The following is a 23,057-nucleotide window of genomic DNA, read 5'->3' as shown; positions in this document are numbered from 1 at the left end:
AATTTTCGGCGATGGTTATAAACGTTAGTTATTGTCTTCTAATTTAATTAATCTTTAAACTTTAACTAATGATACAAACAAACGTCAAATAGTATGGTAACTTTCTAAAGGGTCGGAGGAATATAAAATAAAAAACTTTCGAAACGAAAAGTACATTCACTCATAACATCTCGAACAATCAACAACAATAACCATTCGAACTCTTTCAATACAAGTGAACTTATTTCTAGAATAGTAGTAAACATGATGTCTAAATTAGTTTTCGTTTTCTTAATTGTTTCGTCCATCATCTTCTCCACCATTGATTGTGGTCAAAAAGGAACCAATATTGTGATCAAGGATAAACACAGTCACACAATTCTAAATACCCACAAGAACAAAGGTGCTAACATTGTTCTAAAGGATCAACATAGTCACACAATTGTGACTTCCGACAAGAAGAAAGGTGACAACATTATTCTCAAGGACAATTGGGGTCACCACGATAACGAACATCATCATTATATTCCACATATCGAACATTGGGGACACGGATGGGGCCATGGATGGTAAATTAGCAGCCGATTCTAATATTCGCTCTTTTCCTTCAATTCTTTTCTTCCATTTTGTTATCAGGTTATAACAATCATACTCTTATTTGTATTATTAATCACATAGCATATTCTAAGCTATTGAACTATTGCACAATATTGATTCTAATTTCTGAATGAATAAATAATTAACTCTTGACTCTATCCACCAATTATTATAATCAAAATGTTTCATCAAAATCATCTGAACAAAAGTGTTCGATTCTCATGAAACTTCAACATGAATTCATGGATGAACCAAAATGAAATTTATCTAACATTGATGTAGTTCATAAACGATTGATTTGCTGATTTAGTCTTTTTACGAAAAAAAAAACAATTACTTTAATCAAATTGATAAATTTTTAATTGTTATGTATCAGTTGAATCAAATTCATTTGTAGCATTGATATGTAGTTGCATCATTTTATTGAATTATCGATCAGCAATCAATAGATACTGAAAGTTTGTTAAAATTCATTAATTAAAGATATTTAAAGGCTAAAATTAAAACGAATCACAATCAGTTGATTCTAATTGCTGAAAGTTCAATCAACATGTTAACATCAACAGTTGATTTTCAAGAGATGATAATCAAATCAATTGTCCCATCAAGTTTATTTTCCTTGTCAATTTTGAGGAAAAATAAATTTAGTCAATTTCTCCATGTATTTGTATCTCTTATGTTCATAATCAAAGGTTTATTCGGACTTTATATCATCTATTTTGAGTCACCTAATAATTTCAACAATTTAGTTCATAAATACGAAACAGTTTGGTCCAAATTCAATAGTATCTTATTTGGATTAACGTGTGGATATTATCTGTTCAGTCGGCGATTATTTCATAAACTATTATCTTCTTATCATGAGATAATTTACCGGAACAAGGAAATTGCTGCTGATTATCTGATTAGACAGCAAAAGATAATCAAGTTTCTATTCGTTTACGCCATTTTCTATGAGATCATCTGTGAAGTGGCAAAAAATGACACTCGCTACATTCCTGATGCACTAATTAGCCCAGAAAATTATATTTATAAACATATTTTATTTGCGATAATATTAATCGCTTCGAAAATTGGTCTCATTTGCCAATTTCAATTTATTCTTGAGATTTGTTTCCACCTTGAATCAGCATTCATGGTTCTTAATCAATGTCTTGATAATCTGAGACCATGGTACTTGGTGAAAGGAGATGAAACCGGGGGGAAAAGTTCTGAAGAGAAAATGAGATCATGTCGACTCATGTACATTAAGATAATTAAGACTGCTCGTTATGCAGATAAGTTTTTCACTCTCACCTTGTTAACCTTTTACCTGTTTTTCGTTGGCCTTTGGCTTTTCATAGTTCGAGCAATTTTTGTGACCACTCAATCTTTCATCAATCTAATTCTAACCATTGCAAGATTCATCGGTGAATCAACTTATTTACTATTAATCACCTATCACCTAATCCGAGTTAATCAATTGTCCAACAAATTGTTCAAAAAAGTTTACGCGCTTTCATTTGATTTGAAATCTTTTGAATTCACAAATGAGGTAACCAACTAAAGTGACCCTTCCAATAATTACGCTTGACCATTGATTGTTTTTCGTACACTTTTTTTATATCCACAGGTAAATCTTTTCTTGCTTCGAATCTCAAGACATGATGTTGGATTTAGATTCGGTCGATTACTTTTCATTACTCCCAATTTCGTTTCATCGCTGGCCACTATTTCACTGACCATTGGATTAGCATTAGCAAGTTTATTCTAAAGAAAGATGGACAATAAACTATCAAATTGTCGAAAAAATTATTCTCAACAATTCTAACGTCATGATCGTTTTATTGTTTCAATCAATTACATTGTATTGGTCCGATTTAAATCGCACTGATCAGTTAATTGTGTTTTCCCCGTTTCCATAATTAAACGATGATTGAATTAGTTACATACATTATAACATTGATCAATGTCATTTAGTGTTATGCAAATTGTTAATGAAAAAAAAATGATTGATTAGATAATTGATTGATTGTAACTGTTTATCGTCACAATGATAAGTTGTTTTGTATTTGCCCTTAATCAAAAATTAGTCTCTTTTTTTAATATTATTAATAAATCATTGACTTAGGAAAGCTTGTTAACAATTTAATTGTTACAATCAACTGATTAACGAGTAGGTAAAAAGCAAACACCCTCGTTAATTGTAATGAAACATTTTTGATTGTAAATGTCAAATTTGTATATATTTTTGTTTTATAAACATTAATTTGCTTTTATTTACATTTAATTGGTTAATATCAATTTTAATTGATAGTTACATTGATAGTGATTTACTGATAATCAATTGATTGTTGATTATTTACCAAAGTATCGGCTTGTTTTTTGTTGCTCTCTTTCAATATTTTGATTGCAAAAGTTACAATTGATATTATATTGTAATTGAGATAATCAAATCACATCATCTTTTCGAGGCTGATATGATATGAAGATTTAAATCATTACAATTAACATTATCGTGCCTAATTTTTTTTTTCCTAGAGGTACAACAATCAATTACCAACAATCAGTAACATCCTCAGTCAAATGATCACAATTTAAACTGTTGGATTATCACTTTCATTGTAACAGTGAATCAAGTAAATTGTTGAAATTGATTTTGAAATCATCTCTCATTGATTCTACTTAATTGTTTCTAATTAACATTCAATCTCTTTATAATTAATTGTTTACTTCTTCTTCTTCTTCTTTCTTTCCAATCAATTGTGATATCAATTATAATCAGTTCGCCTCTTGCCTTACTTTAATTGTGAACTAAATTGTTTCAGTGTTAGAAACACTTTATGACATCGATCATCGTTTAAATTTGGTCTAATTGTTATGGATAATCATTGATAATCTTTTAAAGTTTGTTAATTAGTTTTAATTATTACTTATTACGATTGATTAAATCAGCCGTGTTTACACCAATAGTTTTTATCATCGACCGAATTGGAAATTTCAACAATTAACTTGTCGTGTTAACGATCATTTTGATAATAATCACAATTTAAAAAGCGACAAATCAACAGTTAATCAGCTCGATTTATTATCAATGATTCTGGTTAAGAAATTTTTCAAGGCACTAGTGAGACGGAAACCGATTGAAGAAAACGCTGAAACAAAATCGAGACTCGTTCGATGCCTTAACACTTTTGACCTAACAGCTTTAGGTACTATTAAGTTGACAATAATTCAATCACAATCTAAATTGTGAATACTAATCATATGCAATTATTTCAATTGGTTTTCTTTTTTACCTTTCATTTTACTCTTAAAAGGTGTTGGTGCTACTCTTGGACTTGGTGTTTACGTACTCGCAGGTCATGTTGCCTTCAAACAAGCTGGACCAGCGGTAATCATATCATTCATTATCGCCGCGATTGCATCAGTATTTGCGGGTCTTTGTTATGCTGAATTTGGAGCAAGAGTCCCGAAAGCGGGTTCAGCCTACATTTATAGTTATACTACAGTCGGTGAATTTATGGCTTTCGTCATTGGATGGAATCTAATTTTAGAATATGCAATCGGTATGTATTAAACTTTGATCTTTTAATTTCACTTTTCTTTTTACTTTTCAATTACCTGATTATCTAATTGTAGTTTTATCAAAATCATACAAAGTTCAATTTGATTGATAACTATTAATATTAATGTGTGTGTGTCTCTGTTTCAAAATCCAATATCTAAGGTACAGTTAATGAGAACGTTATTATCTGTCTGTATCTGAGTCACTTAATATTATATTTTATCGGATAAAATGGTTTCCATAGATGGTGAAATTATTATTACAATTGATGACAATTGTGATTAGGGAAATTTAGTTCTACCACAAGGTTTTCAATTCTCCATTGATTTGATTACTTAGCTACTGGTTAATTAAAAGTGAAACCTCAGGTTGACATGATTTTACATGTTATTCATTTGTAAACAAGATGGTAAATCAATCGATTTGATATTATTCATAATTACCATTGGAAGAACCATTATTAAGTAATCGTTAAATTTTATCGATGGAAAATGAAAGAGAAAAGGATTTACAACTAATCCGAATCCTTAAATTATGGTTACATAAATGTCGTATATTCCCCCACCTCTGTTGTGATCAGTTTGATTAATTTAATCACCACAATCAATTTTCCATATCATGTAAACTAAAAACAACTAATCAAATCAATTTTAATTTCCCTTTGGTCTCATGATTGTTGATAAACTTTTTTTTCCTCAATTCGGAGGATCATCGTTCTAACTTAGATTAAAATCAATGACGATGATTTTTTATTGCAACCCAAGGAAATTAGACTCAATAGTATCTCCTCTGGGTTCTGAAACCTTTTCCCTTGTTTCCGTCATTTCCGTGTCCTGTTTTCTTTCATCGTTCCCTTTAAATCATCAGGCAATAGGGAAAAGATTGTCAACCCGAATTTAAGTGATCCCTTGTCTCTCAAATCTAATGTTTACTTTTTTTTTCTTCTCAAAACTAATGATTCAAATGATGGATAATTGATATATTAATAGTAAATATAATGTCGGTTCGATAGTTGTATCGATTTTATCAGTTAGTAATAAAGTGTATCTCTTATATTTGGACACCGATATTTATTTCGTTAGCTTTAGGTTTATCTCATTAAATGATTTCTTATTGGTCGTAGATTTGTTATCAAGTCTAATCTTCGTCTTTAGCACAAATGCCGATGAAATTAATCTAAAATTGTTCTGATTAGAAAAATAAAAACATTGATGTTCACGTGGATTAAATTGAAAAGATTATCCATAGAAAAAGTCACTTGAGCTTTCACACTTTTGTTCCTCTAGCGTGAGTGTTGATTTTGATCTTTAAACCATAAAAGATTATCAAGGATAATTAGACAAAGAGCAATTACCAGCAGCTTTGATCCAGTTTTCTGGTTACAGAATTTACTCATATCGATCATCGACTTTCATCCCAAATCCATCAACGATTAAAATTATCAACTGTCAACAGATTAACAGAAATAGATTATCAACTAATTTGACAAACTTTTATCTTACATAATTTTAGGAACTGCATCGGTTGCTAGAGGTTATTCTGGTTATGTCGATGCTTTGATCGACAATAGAATAGCCGATTTTTTCAATGAAACTTTACCTCTTCCAATTCCGGGAACTTCTGGTTACTTTGATGGTTTTGCATTCGGATTGACGATGTTTCTTGCAGGTAATTTATACATATAATATAAGCTAAGAATCGACAACAGTTTTGAATAATCGCTTTTCTCTCAATTAGTACTCCTCTCTTTCGGTGTGAAAGAATCAACTGGATTCACTGCGATATTTACCGTTGTCAATCTTTATGCCGTTTTCTTTGTAATCATTGCTGGTGCTTTCCGTGCCAATATCAACAATTGGTTCATCCCAAAGCATAAAGTTCCTCCTGGTTTTGGTAAAGGAGGTTTCGCCCCATGGGGGTTTCAAGGTGATTCCATTTACTTGCGTCAGAACTATCAGGTTGAGATTGATTATTATTAATACTTTTAAAAAGTGTTAAGTGACAATCTAAATCTAATAAATTGACTGATACTAATATTACAAAGCACATGATGATTGTGGTTAACTAATTGTGATGATTAATTTTCCGCCCATAATTTACTTAGGTGTGATGAAAGGAGCTGCTACATGTTTCTATGGGTTTGTTGGTTTTGACGCTATTGCATCGACCGGAGAAGAGGCCAAAAATCCTCAAAGATCAATTCCACTCAGCATATCGATTTCTTTGTTTTTAATTCTATTGACATATCTTGGTGTCGCAAGTGTATCTACTTTAATGGCTCCTTATTGGCTTCAAGGTTCGAATGCTCCACTTACCGATATCTTTCAATTAGGTGGAGGTTGGTCTGGTTCTACTTATATCATTACTTTTGGAGCGATAACAAGTCTTTCCACTGCTCTTCTTGGTTCACTTTTCCCTCTTCCTCGAGTCCTTTTTGCCATGTCTTCGGATGGACTGATACCATCGATCTTTAAATCAACGGTAGGAGCTAAAAAGTCACCAATTTTCTCAACGATGTTCGCAGGGACGTTTGCAGGTACAATGGCGGCTCTTTTCACAACCGATGAATTAACTGACATGATGTCAATTGGAACACTTTTGGCTTATACATTGGTCGCTTTATCTGTACTTATATTGCGGTAAATTTACTTTTTCTTACGATTTTCGTATTTATCTTTATTATCAGTTTAATTGTTCCCTTTATCCACTGTATTTTAGATACCGTGAAGATCCAAATTACTCTGTTACAAAGGAAGAATTGACTGACGAGTATCAAAATAGTACTGATGAGGATGAATTAATCGACTCAAAGCCAAGTTTTATTTCAATTTTGTTCAATCTTGATGGTTATAAAGTTCCAAATAAACAAACAACAGAGATCAGCACTATGATAATATTTGCATTGAGTAAGTTGATTACCGAATCACGATTGATTGATTAGTTCATCGATTAAACTTTTCATTTCTTCATTTCTTCAGGTCTTCTTTGTCTATTTCTTGATGGTTGTTTAACTTTCTTCTTTGAGGGCTTACGGGCTGGTGATCTATCTTCAATCATCGTTGTTGGAGTTACTTTTTCTCTGATCATTTGTTTACTGTTTATACTCAACCGACAACCGCAATCACAAACTAAACTTGCGTTTAAGGTTCGTAAATGTCCCAGTTCAAAATGCTACTTGTTCTCATAGAGAAAGTTATTAACCATATTCGATTACTTTTTATTTTATTTTAGGTCCCTTTTTTGCCTGCACTTCCCATTGTATCTGCTTTGTTCAACTTCTATCTAATGTACAATTTAAGTGCTCGTACTTGGTATCGATTCCTTGTTTGGATGGCATTCGGTAAGTTTCTCATTCTTTTTGAATAAGCAGTTTTTGGCTCAATATAATTGAAAAATTTCTCATTTTAATCTCTAGGATTGAGCACATATTTCTTGTTTAGCATAAGAAATAGTCGTGGATATTTAAGCCAAAGTGACCGGGATGCTAAAAGCAATGAACTTGATGGACAGAATAATCGAAATCAGCCCATCATTCAGGCTACTTCTAATGACGATATTCAGAGCAATCGCCTGAATAATTTATAAACATTAAAGATAGAATTAGTTTCTTATCTAAATTGTGATCCTCAAAATAATATCAAAATTGTATCTCTCTCTCTCTCTCTCTCTCTCTCTCTCTCTCTCTCTATGTCTAATCATCGATCTTATCACCATAATTAACTTTCATCTGTAATATTTCATTGTAGTAATTTGCAAAAGACCGCAAAATATTCTCATTAAGAAAACAGGAAAAACACTCAATACAAATAAAATGTCAATCATATTTTTTGATAAGTGAAATCAAATATAAGAAATGAATATTAAATTCGCAGTGAATTTTGTTATTTTTTAGCAACCGGGAAAGGCCAATTTTCGAAGCAAAAATCGACTGGTGTTTGATCATAGTGACCAATCTTTTTGGAGTTGAAATCGATAGTTGGATGTAAGATGTTTTCGCCATCATTCATTGACCATGACGGCCATTCATAAGCACCGATTAAACCTGGTTTTCTGTGGGAATCAAAGAGAAAATTTATAAGACAAAAGTTTTATAACTATTAATAATACCCAAAATTTAGATGGAAAACAAAATATTCAAAATGATTATTACCCATATCTTGCAAAATGAGTCCAAGCTTTCATCATGATATTGGAGATAATCAGTTCTTCAGGGTCACAGTTCGAATTCTCTTGCATTGAATGGCCAAAAACAAACGGAATATCGTCCGCGTGTGTTACCGGTACCCAAGTTTTCCCATCAGCAAATCCAAACATTGACTTTCGAGGCTTTTGTGTTTGATAATAAGCGAAAACATTGGACTGTCCATTTTTAACAAGATCACGACCGAACACATAAGTCGGACAAGAGATTAACATGTCACCTCCTGCCTTTGCGAGGATTAACCTCAATTCATCTGAATCATTAGTGTTAACATTGGAAAAATATTTTTCCATAACATAATCAACCGAGTAATAATCACGTAAAATTAAAACTTCATCGAGTGATTTACGAACTTGATCCAAGGTTAAATTTCCAGGATGAAAAGGATCAAATAATATTGGATCAATATTAGCGGCCATAAATCCAGCCCCCTCATAACCAACGGTTCCCAATAAGATGCTGATATTAGGATCGACACCATGATTGTTGATCATGTTAACAGGAGTATCAGGAATAAATTCATCTCCGATAACTGGTAATAAATAGATACCATCAACCTTTGGATCAACACCATATTCATATGAGGCTAAACAAGAGCTTATCGTTGATGAACAGTTCAAGGCTTCAAGGAAATGTATCGATGAATTTGGCCTCTGTGTCAAGGCAGAGTCATGGATAGTACCACTTTGCATGATCGCTCGATTGAAAAGTCCTCTTGATTGTGGGGAAACGAGAAGAACGGAGACAGCAAATGATCCTGCAGATTCACCAAAAATGGTCACTTTACTAGGATCACCGCCAAAGAATCTGATATTTTCTTGTACCCATTTTAGTGCCAATTGTTGATCCCAAAGTCCCATATTTCCTGGCACATCATATTCGGGTAAATACAAGTAACCAAATACACCTAAACGGTAATTTATCGAGACTACAACTACATCATTCATCGAGGCCAACACTGTACCGTCATACCATTCGGGTATATTAGCAGAACCTGTAACCCAACCTCCTCCATGGATCCAAACCATCACTGGTCGTAAATTGTTGAGACCATTTTTCAGGTCACGAAGAGTCGATGAAGTTTCAAAGACGTTTAGATAAAGACAGTCTTCGGTATTGTTTTGCTTAGAGTTTATTAAAGCGGGTTGTGAGCATACTGGTCCCCATTGATCGGCATTCAAAACACCTTTCCAAGGCTTTTTGCTTATTGGCTTTTTAAATCTTAACGGGCCCGTTGGTGATTCAGCAAAAGGTATTCCAAGGAATTGGTTAACTTCAATACCACGAAATGAAATAGTTTTACCTTTTACCAGACCAGTTGATATCGATACTTGGGGATCATCAATGCTCACCAACGATAATGAAAAATATACTTGAATAAAAGAATACACAAAAATACAAACAACTTCATCGTTATTGTCTTAATTCAATATGATTGTAATACGATCATGAGTGGTTGTATCATTAATAAAAAGACCCTTTTAAAGACAATTAAACTGATTGTTAAAACAATACCAAGATACTAACGTTTACAACTTCCATTGATAACATTGATAATAAGCTTTTCCATTGACTGAGTCAAGGATTTTATTCTGATTTTTCTGTGTCGATTAGATAACATTGTGTTTTATTGATTCTGTTATTCTGAGAAAGATAAAAATATGAATTGGTTTTCGTATTTGTTTTCGCGATTGTTTTGATACAAAATCAAATGTGAGTCGTAAATTTTTTGTTACTATGGATTTTGTAACAAATTAGATTTATTGTGAAACTAAACTGAACTGAACTGAACTCGAACTGAATGATTAATTGCTTTTGAGGTTAGACAGAAATTTTTGAAAATTGTTCAAATACGAAGTACAGTTTCTTGACCATGTTTGATGTACTACGATAGGAAACAGTTTTATATTCAATCATTACATGAACAAGTTGTCATGGATGAACTTGGTGAAAATATCTATCAATGGATTTATCCGTCAAGTCCATTTGCCCAGTCTATTTTACGACGGAACAAGTTGAGTCAGTTTGTTCATGTGTTCGCATCTTTAATGCTAATCACCAAAGGTACACTTGGACTGTACATAGTTTTCTGGGAAAAAGATTATTCAAATAATCCTTTAAGAAAATTGGAAACTGTTTGGCATAAGCTCAATTACATCTTCACAGGATTAGCGATCTTCTATTATTTATTCAGTAGGGTTTTGTTTTTAAAGTTTGTTAAAAGTTATAATGAAATAATCCATGGCCACGAGTCAAATGTCTATGAATTCATCATGAAGAAACGTAGAAAGATCAAATATTTCATATTATGGTCAATCGGGTACGAGATCATCAATGAAATCGCAAAATCTGATACTCAATATGTTCCCGAGGCTTTACTTGGCTCAGAAAATTATATTACTCACTACATCTTATTCATCATCGTCCTGATAGGATATAAAACTGGCCTGATTATTCAATCACAATTCCTATTGGAAATTTGCTCTCATCTAGAGTCAGCATTTCATGTCCATAAACGATGTTTAGTTAAATTGTCCTGGTGCGGAAAAGATTCAAAAGAAAAAAGTTCACTCGAGAAATTGAAATTGTGCCGATTAATGTACACAAAGATAGTCGAGGCTACTCGATATATCGATAAATTTTTCACCCTTACATTGGTCAGTTTCTATTTCATGTATGTTGGTCTATCTCTTTTTATTGTTCGAGATCTTTTTGAACGTGAAAAAACTCTCACTTTTGTGATTCTAAATTCGTTACGATTCATTGGTGAGACAACGTATATTAGCGTAATCACGTACCATTTGATTCGAGTGATTCAGTTATCGAACAAACTATTCAACGAGATATACTTTCTATCATTTGAATTAAAGTCATTCTGGTATTCGAATGAGGTTGATTTCTCCAATCTAATAGCTAAACGCCTTAATAATTGCAAGAAATTTTGATCCAAATTTTGTTTCTCCATTTTTCAGGTCAATCTATTCTTGTTAAGAATCTCAAGAAATGATGTTGGATTTACTTTCGCTCGGATGATATTTATCACTCCAAATTTCGTCTCATCTCTTGCAACCATCTCGTTGACTCTCGGATTAGCATTGGCGAGTCTCTTTGAATGGGGAAAAAAGTTCTCAGAGATCTCGAACATCCCCCTTGAATTGATTCGAATCGTGACTAAATATGGAACTGATTGGAAATTGATTTACTCCGATTCTTTTTTTCTACCTTATGATAAATGAATATTGATTCTGTTATTTTGATTGAATAGGTCGAATTCATGATTAATACTTTGCAAAGGTTACAATTCAATTTGTCGTATTGACTTGTTTTCTTATACATCAATTCAAAAAACTTTAGAAAATGAGAAACAAAGTTATTTTATTAGTTCGATAACAATAGAGTAATTGATTAATAGTGTTTAGAAATGTCAAACACACATTATAATAAGACATAAAGTACAATTCTATTTTAAAGGTCATTTCAATCAATTGAGGTAACTTACAGTCCAGTAAGAATCCAGGAAGTTATCAGATTAAAGTGATAATCATGATTAGCCCACTTGGTGGTATGCAAATATTTATTTACCAATGGATTCACCCTTCAAGTTTATATGCTCAATCAATTTTGAGACAAAATCGATTAAGTCAGATAATCCATATATTAGTGACTCTAGTGTTAATCGTCAAAGGTTTATTTGGACTGTTTATTATTTTCTACGAATCAGACTATTCGAATAACATAATTGCCAAGATTGAAACAATTTGGAGTGCATTTATTTATATAATGTACGGAATAACGAGTGCTTATTATTTGGTTGATCGTTCGTTATTCATTGAGTTCTTAAAAAGTTATACCGAGATAATTGATCATGATAAAACTTTTGCTTCTGAATTTACCACGAAACAGTTCACAAAGATTAAATTGTTCGTATTGTATTGTTTCTGTTATGAAACGTCTTATGAGATAGTAAAATGTGACCTTCGATATATTCCCGAAGCTTTAGTGAGTCCAGACAATTATCTTGTAAAATACTCTTTGATTACTATTATACTTTTTTTCTATAAATTCGGCATTCTGAGTCAATTTCATTTCATTCTCGAGATTTGTTTCCATTTGGAAGCGGTTTTCGCTGTCCATAAACGTTGTCTCAACACTTTATCATTCGATTATCTAGATTTGAGAAAAGATATTCCAGAACAAAAGATTCGATTAAGTCGATTTATCTACTCAAAGATCATCAAGACTTGTAAAATAATCGATAAGTTTCTGTTTCTTTCGTTGCTTACTTTTTATATTTTCTTCGTTGGACTTGATCTGTTTGCAATTCGCGGTTATTTCGTCAAACCAAGGCCCAGTTTAGTTTTCACGATATTCAAATTCTTTGGAGAGACAAACTATCTAATATTGATAACATACCATCTAATTAAAGTTAATCAACTATCGAATAAACTTTTCAACAAAGTTTACGAACTTTCATTCGATAACAAATCATTTGGATTCGTTAATGAGGTAAGAAATTCTCTTTGTTTATAAACCTAATGAAATCTTCAATTCAATATTCTAATCACTAGATTAATCTATCCACAGGTTAATTTATTTCTATTAAGAATCTCAAGGCTTGATTTTGGATTTACTTTCGCTCGGATGGTCTTCATTACTCCAAATTTTGTCTCATCTCTTGCAACCATCTCGTTGACTCTCGGATTAGCATTGGCGAGTCTCTTTTGAACAGTTCTCAGGATAACTCGATCTGAATACCAATAGATAAGTTATTCATATAATATTTAAAGTCGATCAATAAAAAATAATATGGAAAACTAATTTCTAGTTTGGTAGAAAAAAAAACTTTTCTAGTCTACACTCGATAGATTTAAATTATGAATCGATTTTTTCAATCAAGTTACAGAGTTAAATTTTCAGAATAACGGTTATATAGTTGGTACATGTATCATTTTAACTTATTTATAAATAAAATCTCCACATATTGGTAGTTTATGGTCATTCTAGAAACATAGAGATTAAATAATTAGTTGTAATCAGTTAATTTCTGAATATGATTTCTACAGAGATGATTCAATCCTCATCTTACCGATTATCGGGAGTTTTTGCTCAATCAATTTTGAAGAAAAGTAAATTAATCCAAACAGTTCATGTATTTTCATCTCTAATGCTCATAATCAAAGGTATTTTCGGACTTTGTATCATCTTCAGTGAGCCGTTGAGTTTCACTAACCAAATAGGCAAGTACGAAGCCATTTGGATTCAGCTGAATCTTACCCTGGTCGGATTGACTAGTGGATATTATTTGTTCAAACGAAAATTATTTACATTATTTCTCACAAGTTATCAGCGGATTGTTGATAAAAGCAAACGAATTGCAATTGATTATATTGATAGTAAGCAGAAAATGATGAAATATTTCTTATTATTTTCCATCTTTCATGAAATAATTCATGAATTGTCTGAAGGCACTGATCATAGTATTCCCTTTGCTCTAATCAACCCTGAACATTATATAATATATAATACTGTTCGTGTAATTATTCTGGTGTTTTATAAGGCTGGAATTGTCTTTTCGTTCCAACTTATTCTTGAAGTTTGTTTCCATTTGGAAGCAGTGTTTGTCGTTCATGATCATTGCGTGAAAGACTTAGAGCCTGTTCAAAGTGGAGAAAGTATATTCACAGTTCAATCATATTATCTTACTAGAATTAAATCATATCGTTTAATGTATAGTAAAATTATCGAGATGATTAATCATATCGACCGTTTTTTCGCACTCACACTGGTCAGCTGTTATCTACTATTCGTTGGTGTAAGTCTATTTATTGTTCGAGCTTTGTCCATTCAAGATCAATCTCTTTCGCAAGTAACTCTGGCGATCCTACGATTCATTGGGGAAACAGTTTATCTCGTTTTAATTACTTATCATTTGGTTAAAATCAATCGATTATCCAACGATTTGTACGACAAAGTTTATACACTTTCGTTTAGTTCAAAATCGTTTGAATTTTCCAACGAGGTCAATATACAAGATTTCCAAGGTTACCAATTTAAAATCTTCATAGGTTAATACTGATTTTTTTTTCTCTTTCTAATTCAGATTAATACATTCTTATTGAGATTATCAAGACAAGATGTTGGATTTACCTTTGGTAATCTTGTATTAATCACTCCGAATTTCGTTTCATCTCTTGCAACAATCGCCTTAACCCTTGGATTATCCTTGCAAAGTTTATCTTCTAAAGATTAATATCAATAGTTGATTCGATTGATTTCTCAATTTCCACTTGACAACAATAAATAATTCACCAATAACTTTTGTCATTTATTAATTGTTGATGAGTGATTGGGATGATCTATTCCTATTCTGATGTTTGCGCAGTTGATTGAATACTTTCAGTGATTTTTAATTCTATGCAATAGATGAAAGTTTTTTCTTGTTGATTTTCAAAATATTTCGTTTAAATTAATAACAGTTATCGGTAATTGTTGGGACTAAATGTATTTCCCAAACGTAGCATCAGTTTTCGGGTTTGAACATTCGGATCAAGTCGGAGAAACTGTTCCATCGGGGATATTTTCCCAATCTATTTTACAAAGAAACAAGAGAACTCAAATAATCCATATTTCAACAGCAATTATGTCCATCGTTAATGGATTATTCGGAATTTATATTATACTTTATGAGACAAATTATTTCGGGAATGAGATTAAAAAGTACGAAGCTCTTTGGATCAAAATGAATTACATATTAACTGGATTATCTTGTGGATCTTATTTGTTTACCCGAACTTTGTTTAAATCATTTCTGCAAAGATATTATCAGATTATCGAGAAGGATAAAGTACTAGCCGATCAATATATTAGACAAAAGTATAGAAAGATCACTTTTTTCGTTATATATGCTAGTTTCTATGAGGCTTTCTGCGAAATTGCAAAAGCTGAGTCCCGTTATATTCCCGATATACTGGTTGGCTCACTGAATGATATATGCAAGTATACCCTGTATGCTTTTGTACTTGTACCCTCAAAGTTTGCGATAGTTTTTCAGGTACAACTAATTCTTGAAAATTGTGCCCAACTTGAATCGACCTTTACTGTCCACAACCGTTGCCTGAGTGCCATCAAACTGCCCATTGAAAGTGCGTTGAATGAGAAACGATCGGAGAAAGCGATCAGATCATGTCGAATCATGTACTCGGAGATCATTGAGTCAACTGAGTCCATTGATAAATTTCTATCCATGACAATCGTTACTTTTTACCTTTTTTTCGTTGGCCTGTGTCTATTTATCATTCGAGTCATTTTCGTCACCAAAACTTTCGTTATGCTGATTCTCACTCTTGCCCGATCGGTCGGAGAAACAGTTTACCTCATAGTGATCACTTACCATTTGATTAAAGTTAATCAACATTCTAACGATTTATTCAACAAAGTTTATTCCCTTTCCTTTGATATCAAATCACACGGATTTATAAATGAGGTAATAATACAATTGACTGTCTTAAGCCTTAATCTTTCAATACAATACTTTAGATTCACACTGCTAATCATTTATATCTCCTTTTAGATAAACTTTTATCTAGCTCGAATCTCTAGACATGATGCTGGATTTACCTTTGCCCGATTAATACGAATTACTCCAAGTTTTGTCTCGTCTCTTGCAACCATATCTCTTACCCTTGGACTAGCGATCGCAAACTTATCCTAGATCATTTGGAATCAACGAGTTCTTTTACTCTTAATTGGATAAGTTTAATAATAATTATTGTGGTCGATAAATACACCAATGCTCAGTACACCTTACGGGCGATTGATAAGCTTAATCGTTCACAGTTTTCTTAGAAATCAGTTGGAAACAACCAACAGTCATCAAGACCATTAATCATTATAGTGAATCTATTAGTATGATAAATGAGTATTGAAATTGTATCACTCATGTGATCAACTGAATTAAATTCTTATTTTTCTGCAAAAAATCAAAGGTGAAATTGAATTGTGGGTAACGCATTCTCAGATACTCTCGAATAGATGGAAATCAATCAGTCGGTTTGCGAAATCACAATTGAATTTTATCGATGTAGTAAATTAGTTTCAGAATGATAAATAGTATTCAAGCTAAATGGATCTTCATGTATTTTTGATTGAAAAGTGATCTGAAAAGGCAAATCGTTGATTGCTTGTGGACCCTTTTGTTTGCTAGAGTTTGATTAATACATTAATCATGATAAGTTCGCGTATTCAAAAATATACTGAAACTGAAATGGCTCCATCAAGCCTATTTTCTCAGTCCATTTTGAAACGAAATAGATTGAATAAAATAGTCCATATTCTGGTCTCTATTTTATCTGTGGCCGGAGGTACATTTGGACTTTACGAAGTTTTCTATGGAACGATTCGTTCGAAAAATGATCGTATCAATAAGTATATTGTTTACGAATCTGTTTGGATCAAATCAAATTACATTTTGGTTGGATTAAGTTGTTGCTATTATTTAGTTGATGGAGCTTTGTTTTTAAAATTTCTACGAAATTATCATGAGATTATCGATAAAAACAGAGAAATAGCCGCTGAATTTATTTTGGAACAAAAGAAAACACTCAAGCTTTTCGGTATAGCAGCGATTTCCTATGAGATATTATGCGAAACAGGTAAAGTTTATGTTCGTTATGTCGATTCATCAGGAAATGCTAAGAATTTCATCATTCGATATTTAATAAATGTCATGGTTCTAATGCCCTCGAAGATTACACTACTCAGCCAGTTCCAATTCATTTTAGAGATTTGTGTCCATTTAGAATCAGCATTCATCGTCCACAATTACCACCTAAATCACATAGAACTTACAACACAATCAACAGATTCGCAGATGATAAAACCCGAAGAGAAAATTAATTCCTGCCGATTAATGTACACTAAGATAATCGAAACAACAAAAATCATTGATAGATTTTTACTCTCATCGTTAATTGTTTTCTATCTTCTTCTCATTGGTCTTTGTTTATTCATTGTTCGAGCACTTTTCATCGAACAGTCCATATTGTCACTAATTCTCACTATATTCCGATCTATTGGTGAAACCATTTACTTAATTGTGATCACCTATTATTTAGTTCGAGTAAATCAATTGTCCAATGAGCTTTTCGATAAAGTTTATTCACTAACATTCAACATTGAATCAGTGGAATTCACTAATCAGGTAATAACAACCTGATTAATCTGAAAACCTTTTAATCCATAATAACTTAATCTCATTACAGATTAATCTATTCTTGATAAGATTATCTCGTCATGATGCTGGATTAACTTTCGGTAAATTGTTGTTAATTACTCCTAATTTTGTCTCGTCTCTTGCAACCATCTCGTTAACTCTTGGCTTAGCCTTACAGAGTATGTTTTAATTGTAGTAATAAATTGATCTTATTGTATTGATTAACTAACGTAACTGATGTAATTAAATCTACAGTTGGAAATTTAATAAATTACTATTTAGCAATCAGAGTTATATCAAAATCAATAGGAAACAAATTAACTTGAAATAGATTTGATATTGATAATTTTCTCATCACATTGAGAGCTTATTAATTATTTTTATTAGAGAATCAATTTACCTTTAATAAATGAGCTTGGTCAATCAATATTGTATTAGAATAAAAATTTTCCTACCAAAATGATTGAGTTAATTGTTGTTTGAATTGATTAGCGATTCATTTTTCTTCATCTCCTCTTTTAATTGACTAACAGCTCGATAATATTGTCGTTGTTTTTCAATTAAATCAACATAAACTTCATTTAATTGATCTTTTTTCCTCTTCTCGATTAATCTTTTCTTTCCACTTTAACTTTGGCCAAGTTGATATTCTCGACAATTTGCTCGAATTGGGACAAAAATTGCTCTCTTGCTGCTAGATTTGTATTCGCTCTGTGGATTGAATGAAGAAAATAGTTAATTAGACTTGTATTACAATCAAATATTGGACAATTTAAATTGTATTCGATGCAATTGATAACTTACAGATTGAAATTCGTGAGAATTGAATCTAATAACGCCAACTCCTTGTCAAGATGAACTCGAGTGTCTTCCAGTTGATTATAGAGAATGTAAAACTTTTCGTTTCATTGTGTTTGGCAGCAACTGAATTAGCGATTGGAAAAAGTTAATCAAAGTGATCAATCTTTAGATTATGGAAACTCACCTTGATTGTATAGCTCAACAAGACGCTTTTGATATTGGTTGAGCTCAGCTCTTGAAGGGATATCGTCAAGTTTACGATGTAATAAGGACACTTCTTTAATCTTTTCAGCTAATTTTAGAGCAATTTTACGAAATTTACTTCGTTCAGCTTCTAATTGTTTCTCAATTTCATCCTCATCTCCACTTTCCGATAGTTGATTAGATAAAGTTTCATATTCTTTCTCAAGTCGTTTCTTTTCTTGTTTACAATTCTGATGGAAATTGTCTTTTTCTCTTTTCAATTTATCCAATTCAAGGGAAAGATTTTTTCTTTCTTCACGTTCATTTTCTTCCATGGCCCGAATTTGTAAGCTAAACTGTTTCAGGTCATTTTTAATACTGTCGATTTCCATTCTTAACGCTTCAAGTCGATTATTGTTATTCTCTTGCGCACTTTTAGCCTGAAAAAGTGGAAGAAAAAAATGATTATTTGTAAACGAAATGACAATTAATCGCAATTATTTACCTCAGAGATTCGATTGTTATAATCATTAAGAGTTTCTCGTAATACTTTCTCTCGGTATTCAAGTGAATTTTCAGCCAATTTCAATTGATTCCTTGTGAAATCTTCAGCGATTTGTTTCAATTCCTCATATTTTTCACTCATTATCGAACCAACGATCGAAGAACTTAGTTTAAACTAGAAAAAAAAAATAGAAACAATTAATATCTTGAGTAACTCATAGAACTGAATAAACTTACATTAATATCTTGTTTCATATCGTCAATCAGTGAAATAGTTTCCGCATGTTCAACTGATTCAGGGGAAGATGATTTCTCAGTATTAGTTGATTCATTGACAGTATCAGCTAATCTATTAGTTCAAGATAGACAATCAAATAATAAAAGTGTCAAAATGATCAAAAGGTTGACTCAATGATGACCAACTGACCCTTTGTACTCTAATATGGTTATTTTAACATTGGTCTTGAGATCGTTGATTTTTGACTTATTAGGATGACGATATTTTCTCACTGGTGATGTATCAGGATCAGAATGGATAAACTCTTGTTTTAACTTGTTGCTTTCAGAAAATCGTTGTTGATCCTTAAAAATTAATCGAGATTAAGAAAATTAGATGATAACCAATAGACATATAAACAGTATTGTACAGCAAATTGTGTCTTCTTACAATGGGTAAATTGTGATCTTTGTTGAACATTCGGACAGCAAAGTTTTTCATATAAACTTCATTTTCCTGGCGATATTGAATAGACATTTTAACCAACCATTGAACGACTGGGAAAATGTGTTTACTGTCCATCCCTTGGATCTGATGAGGCTCCAGGGCGAAAGGGCATTTCATCCGTTTTAACGATGTAACAATTTTCTCAGTTAATGATCTAGAAAACAAAAATTAAAATATCAATTAAATGATACAATTTATTAGGAGAAAAAATCAGCAACAAAGTAAAAAGAGATGAGCCTAATACTCGTTTTGCTTTTGCTATGAATAGAGTTTGTTTACATTTTCTGTCCAATCGTGAGATTTTCACTGTACATCAGATCAATATCAATATCGACACTACACATTATTATACACCAGGTCATTCCACCGATAACCTGTAAGGAAAAGAAATTGATAAAAATATTATTATTTAAATCTAAGAAAACGATTATCATGTTACCTTATCAAAATCTGTCAATCCTTTTATCCGAGCACGAAAGTAACCGGCAGCAATGAGAATTTGAATAATCTCTTGAAATTTTTGATATTGTTCTTCATCTTCTCTAACATCAAATTTAAGTAACCTTCCACCAGAATCTGTATTGATTTCACTCATTTTCAATGGAGGCCAATTAAACGATCAAAACAAAAGCGAAAAGCTTAACAAAAAAATACAAGTCACAATTTCACTTTGAATGTAAACAAAAAGAAAACCGATGATAGAGAGATGATGACTTTTCCAATTTCTCTCAATAAAACCTCAACAGCAACACTTTCAAATCACAAATCAATAATTGAACAATCAAAATTTCCAAAATCAAATTGAAAACTAAACAAATGATTTAATTAAGAAAAAGAGAGCGAGAGAAAAAAAAGAAACACTGAAATCAATGGAAAATCAGATGACCAGTTTATCACAGGTAAAAATGGAAAATGGAAAACAGAATGAAAAATGATCAATAGACAACAAAGAGAATCAGATGATCAAGGGAATAGATGACATTTAGATTGTAATTGGAACCATTGATTAATATGATTGATAAGTAATTACGATCATCTTAAAATAGTAAACAATCAACTAAAGTAAAACTGATTGTTGTTGTCAAAACCGCCTCCATATGTTAACCAGTTACCAAGGAAACGATAACGTGGCAACTGTTTGGGTTTTGATGACTGGAGAGTCAATAGATTTAATTAATTTTCCCTCTTTGCCTAATTTTGTTTTTCTCCAAATTGTTATTCTCATTTATATTTTTTAATTGTTCTTACAATTAACTCTGTGATCAACTGTGATATTTACACTCCAAACGGTTTGTATGATTAGATCTGTGGTCATCTACTATTGATTGGATTTTTCTCTCTCTCTTGTTGTAATATTTATGTGTAAGTATTGAAAGTCTGACCTGAATTTTTGTTGATGGAAATTTAATTTTAACTGTTTTTCTCTCTCTCTAATTGTAATCTAGGTAATTGTATTCTTCTGGTTATTGATTGGTAATCATCATCATCTTTGGGAAGATGTTGGACTTTTTTGTAATCTTTTCTAAAGGAGGAATTGTCCTCTTTGCTACAGTAAATCAGGCAATCTCTCATGTTGTCAATAAATTGATTAAACATGTTATCCTTGAGGAGAGACGGGATGAATTTACTTGTGACAATTTGGCTTTAAAATATCATCTTGACAATGAATTTGACCTGGTATTTGTGGTCGGCTATCAGAAGATGTTATCATTATCTTATGTGGATAAATTTCTTGACGATATTCAACTTGCTTTTCGTGATAAATTTACGGATTATGATTTGAGGAAGATACTAAAATCTAAAGGGATACAACAACAGGCCTCAACTTTAGAAAGCCTTGTATCAAATTCATCTTCATCTGTAACTTCATCCCAATCATCACCATCGTTGTTATCGTTAAATCTTGTTGATTTTTATCATGAATATAAAACTATTTATACACGATGCTGTAAACAACAGCAAAATATACCTCAACCTGAGATGCGATCTTTTCAACAGTCCGCTAAATCTCAGAAGACGGTTAAATCGATGATCATCTCTTCGAGCAAATTTTCGGTTGCACCTCCGCCAACACCCGTTGTCGTGCCCAAGGTTGACCCAAAACCCGAAGCTATTCCAATTTTGTCTAAACTTTCTCCTCGAGGTGTTCGACCTGAGAAACCCAAGAAAGAAAAGGCCAAGGTAAATATCTATTAACTTGCTCTCTCTCTAATATTATCCTTTCTCATAACTTAATTTCTCTTTTTTTTCTCTCTCTCTCTCGTTCTCTTTCATTTCTTTCAGCCTATTGCTAAAGGGAAGAAAACTAAGGAGGCTCGACAATGGGAACTTGGTGGTAAGAACGCCGAAGATTTGGACTTTAGTAAAAAAGAGAATGGAGATATGGAGAATGTTTCTTCCATTGCAAAGAATATCGCTTCAGGTGATATGGGTGCCACTATTGAAGAATGCGATGTTGAACCAGACCTCGAGTTCGAGTGTAGTGACGATGAAGAGGAAGAAGAGGAAGACATTGAAATTTCCACTTCCACCAATAAAAAGTCTTTCTTTGGTTCTCTCATCAAAAGCATGTCCATCAACAAGGCATTAACACGAGCCGATTTGGATCCGATCTTGAATCAACTTCGTGATCACCTAATATCCAAAAATGTTGCCTCGGAAATTGCAAGTAAATTATGTGACAGCGTCGCAACCAAATTGGAGGGACAAAATGTCAACACTTGGATTGGTTTGAAATCATTTGTTCGCAATGCACTTGAGGAATCTATGCTTCGAATCCTCAGTCCAAATCGTAATCTAAACATTCTTCGAGATATTCAGGCCAAATCGATTCTACCCTATGTAATTGTTTTCTGTGGGGTCAATGGTGTCGGTAAATCAACCAATTTGGCGAAAATTGCAAACTGGCTTGTGGTTAATGACAATAAAGTTTTAATTGTCGCTTGTGACACTTTCCGTGCTGGTGCAATTGAACAACTTCGTACCCATGTTACCGCTTTGAAGACAATCCATGAGAGAGATGGTAAAAAGAAGGTCGATCTTTATGAGAAAGGTTATGGAAAAGATTCTGCCGCCATCGCAATGGAGGCAATCAATTATGCTCGAACCGCTGGTTATACAGTGTGCCTTGTTGATACAGCGGGCCGAATGCAAGACAATGAACCTTTGATGAAACAATTGGCCAAATTGATTAAAATCAACGAACCCGATCTAACCCTTTTCGTTGGTGAAGCCTTGGTTGGTAATGAAGCCGTTGACCAATTGGGTAAATTTAACACTGCTTTGCTGGACAATGGGTGTCGTGGTGTTA

At 32.4% G+C, this 23,057-nt stretch overlaps 5 protein-coding genes across 5 annotated transcripts; 3 read left to right on the top strand and 2 right to left on the bottom strand.

Moving 5' to 3' along the window:
* Window positions 1–1,078: 1,078 nt before the first annotated feature.
* LOC128385835 (uncharacterized) lies at window positions 1,079–2,724 on the top strand. The gene is made up of 2 exons (XM_053344763.1): window positions 1,079–2,110; window positions 2,189–2,724. The coding sequence occupies exons 1-2, from the start codon at window positions 1,127–1,129 to the stop codon at window positions 2,327–2,329; spliced, it is 1,125 nt and encodes a 374-aa protein (XP_053200738.1). The 5' UTR covers window positions 1,079–1,126; the 3' UTR covers window positions 2,330–2,724.
* A 389-nt stretch (window positions 2,725–3,113) lies between these two features.
* Window positions 3,114–7,963, top strand: LOC128385834 (cationic amino acid transporter 2-like). Its single transcript, XM_053344762.1, has 9 exons — window positions 3,114–3,767; window positions 3,876–4,124; window positions 5,636–5,791; window positions 5,861–6,049; window positions 6,228–6,762; window positions 6,842–7,029; window positions 7,102–7,268; window positions 7,355–7,463; window positions 7,539–7,963. Exons 1-9 carry the CDS (start codon window positions 3,650–3,652, stop codon window positions 7,706–7,708), a joined length of 1,881 nt encoding a protein of 626 aa, XP_053200737.1. The 5' UTR covers window positions 3,114–3,649; the 3' UTR covers window positions 7,709–7,963.
* LOC128385841 (acetylcholinesterase-like) lies at window positions 7,925–9,945 on the bottom strand. The gene is made up of 3 exons (XM_053344769.1): window positions 9,852–9,945; window positions 8,274–9,744; window positions 7,925–8,173 (listed from the first exon to the last, which is right to left on the bottom strand). The coding sequence occupies exons 1-3, from the start codon at window positions 9,943–9,945 to the stop codon at window positions 8,005–8,007; spliced, it is 1,734 nt and encodes a 577-aa protein (XP_053200744.1). The 3' UTR covers window positions 7,925–8,004.
* A 7,922-nt stretch (window positions 9,946–17,867) lies between these two features.
* LOC128385837 (coiled-coil domain-containing protein 93-like) lies at window positions 17,868–20,847 on the bottom strand. The gene is given in 11 exon segments (XM_053344764.1): window positions 17,868–18,146; window positions 18,149–18,246; window positions 18,340–18,436; window positions 18,439–18,459; window positions 18,521–18,959; window positions 19,025–19,198; window positions 19,261–19,372; window positions 19,451–19,605; window positions 19,691–19,901; window positions 20,027–20,121; window positions 20,187–20,847. Coding segments are annotated over 11 exon segments (1,701 nt in total). The 5' UTR covers window positions 20,343–20,847; the 3' UTR covers window positions 17,868–18,003.
* A 26-nt stretch (window positions 20,848–20,873) lies between these two features.
* Window positions 20,874–23,051, top strand: LOC128385838 (signal recognition particle receptor subunit alpha homolog; the record flags this gene model as incomplete). The annotated part of the gene is made up of 3 exons (XM_053344765.1): window positions 20,874–21,109; window positions 21,193–21,928; window positions 22,031–23,051. Coding segments are annotated over exons 2-3 (1,705 nt in total), but the record flags the coding sequence as incomplete, so codon positions are not given.
* Window positions 23,052–23,057: the final 6 nt, after the last annotated feature.

The sequence above is a fragment of the Panonychus citri genome, unplaced genomic scaffold (assembly GCF_014898815.1).
Source record: "Panonychus citri isolate SS breed McGregor unplaced genomic scaffold, ASM1489881v1 Contig00052, whole genome shotgun sequence".
Classification (NCBI taxonomy): domain Eukaryota; kingdom Metazoa; phylum Arthropoda; class Arachnida; order Trombidiformes; family Tetranychidae; genus Panonychus; species Panonychus citri.
This window is presented reverse-complemented; position numbering and strand designations above follow the sequence as displayed.

What these genes read in the sequence shown, in the direction of transcription:
- LOC128385841 (XM_053344769.1), bottom strand. Translation starts at nt 9,945, where the DNA reads ATGTTATCTAATCGACACAGAAAAATCAGAATAAAATCCTTGACTCAG. An exon ending in TATCAATGGAAGTTGTAAAC is followed by an intron (nt 9,745 to 9,851) that starts GTTAGTATCTTG and finishes TATTGAATTAAG; the next exon opens with ACAATAACGATGAAGTTGTT. An exon ending in ACTCATTTTGCAAGATATGG is followed by an intron (nt 8,174 to 8,273) that starts GTAATAATCATT and finishes TGATTCCCACAG; the next exon opens with AAAACCAGGTTTAATCGGTG.
- LOC128385834 (XM_053344762.1), top strand. Translation starts at nt 3,650, where the DNA reads ATGATTCTGGTTAAGAAATTTTTCAAGGCACTAGTGAGACGGAAACCG. An exon ending in ATTGACGATGTTTCTTGCAG is followed by an intron (nt 5,792 to 5,860) that starts GTAATTTATACA and finishes TCTCTCAATTAG; the next exon opens with TACTCCTCTCTTTCGGTGTG. An exon ending in AAACTAAACTTGCGTTTAAG is followed by an intron (nt 7,269 to 7,354) that starts GTTCGTAAATGT and finishes ATTTTATTTTAG; the next exon opens with GTCCCTTTTTTGCCTGCACT.
- LOC128385835 (XM_053344763.1), top strand. Translation starts at nt 1,127, where the DNA reads ATGTTAACATCAACAGTTGATTTTCAAGAGATGATAATCAAATCAATT. An exon ending in CTTTTGAATTCACAAATGAG is followed by an intron (nt 2,111 to 2,188) that starts GTAACCAACTAA and finishes TTATATCCACAG; the next exon opens with GTAAATCTTTTCTTGCTTCG.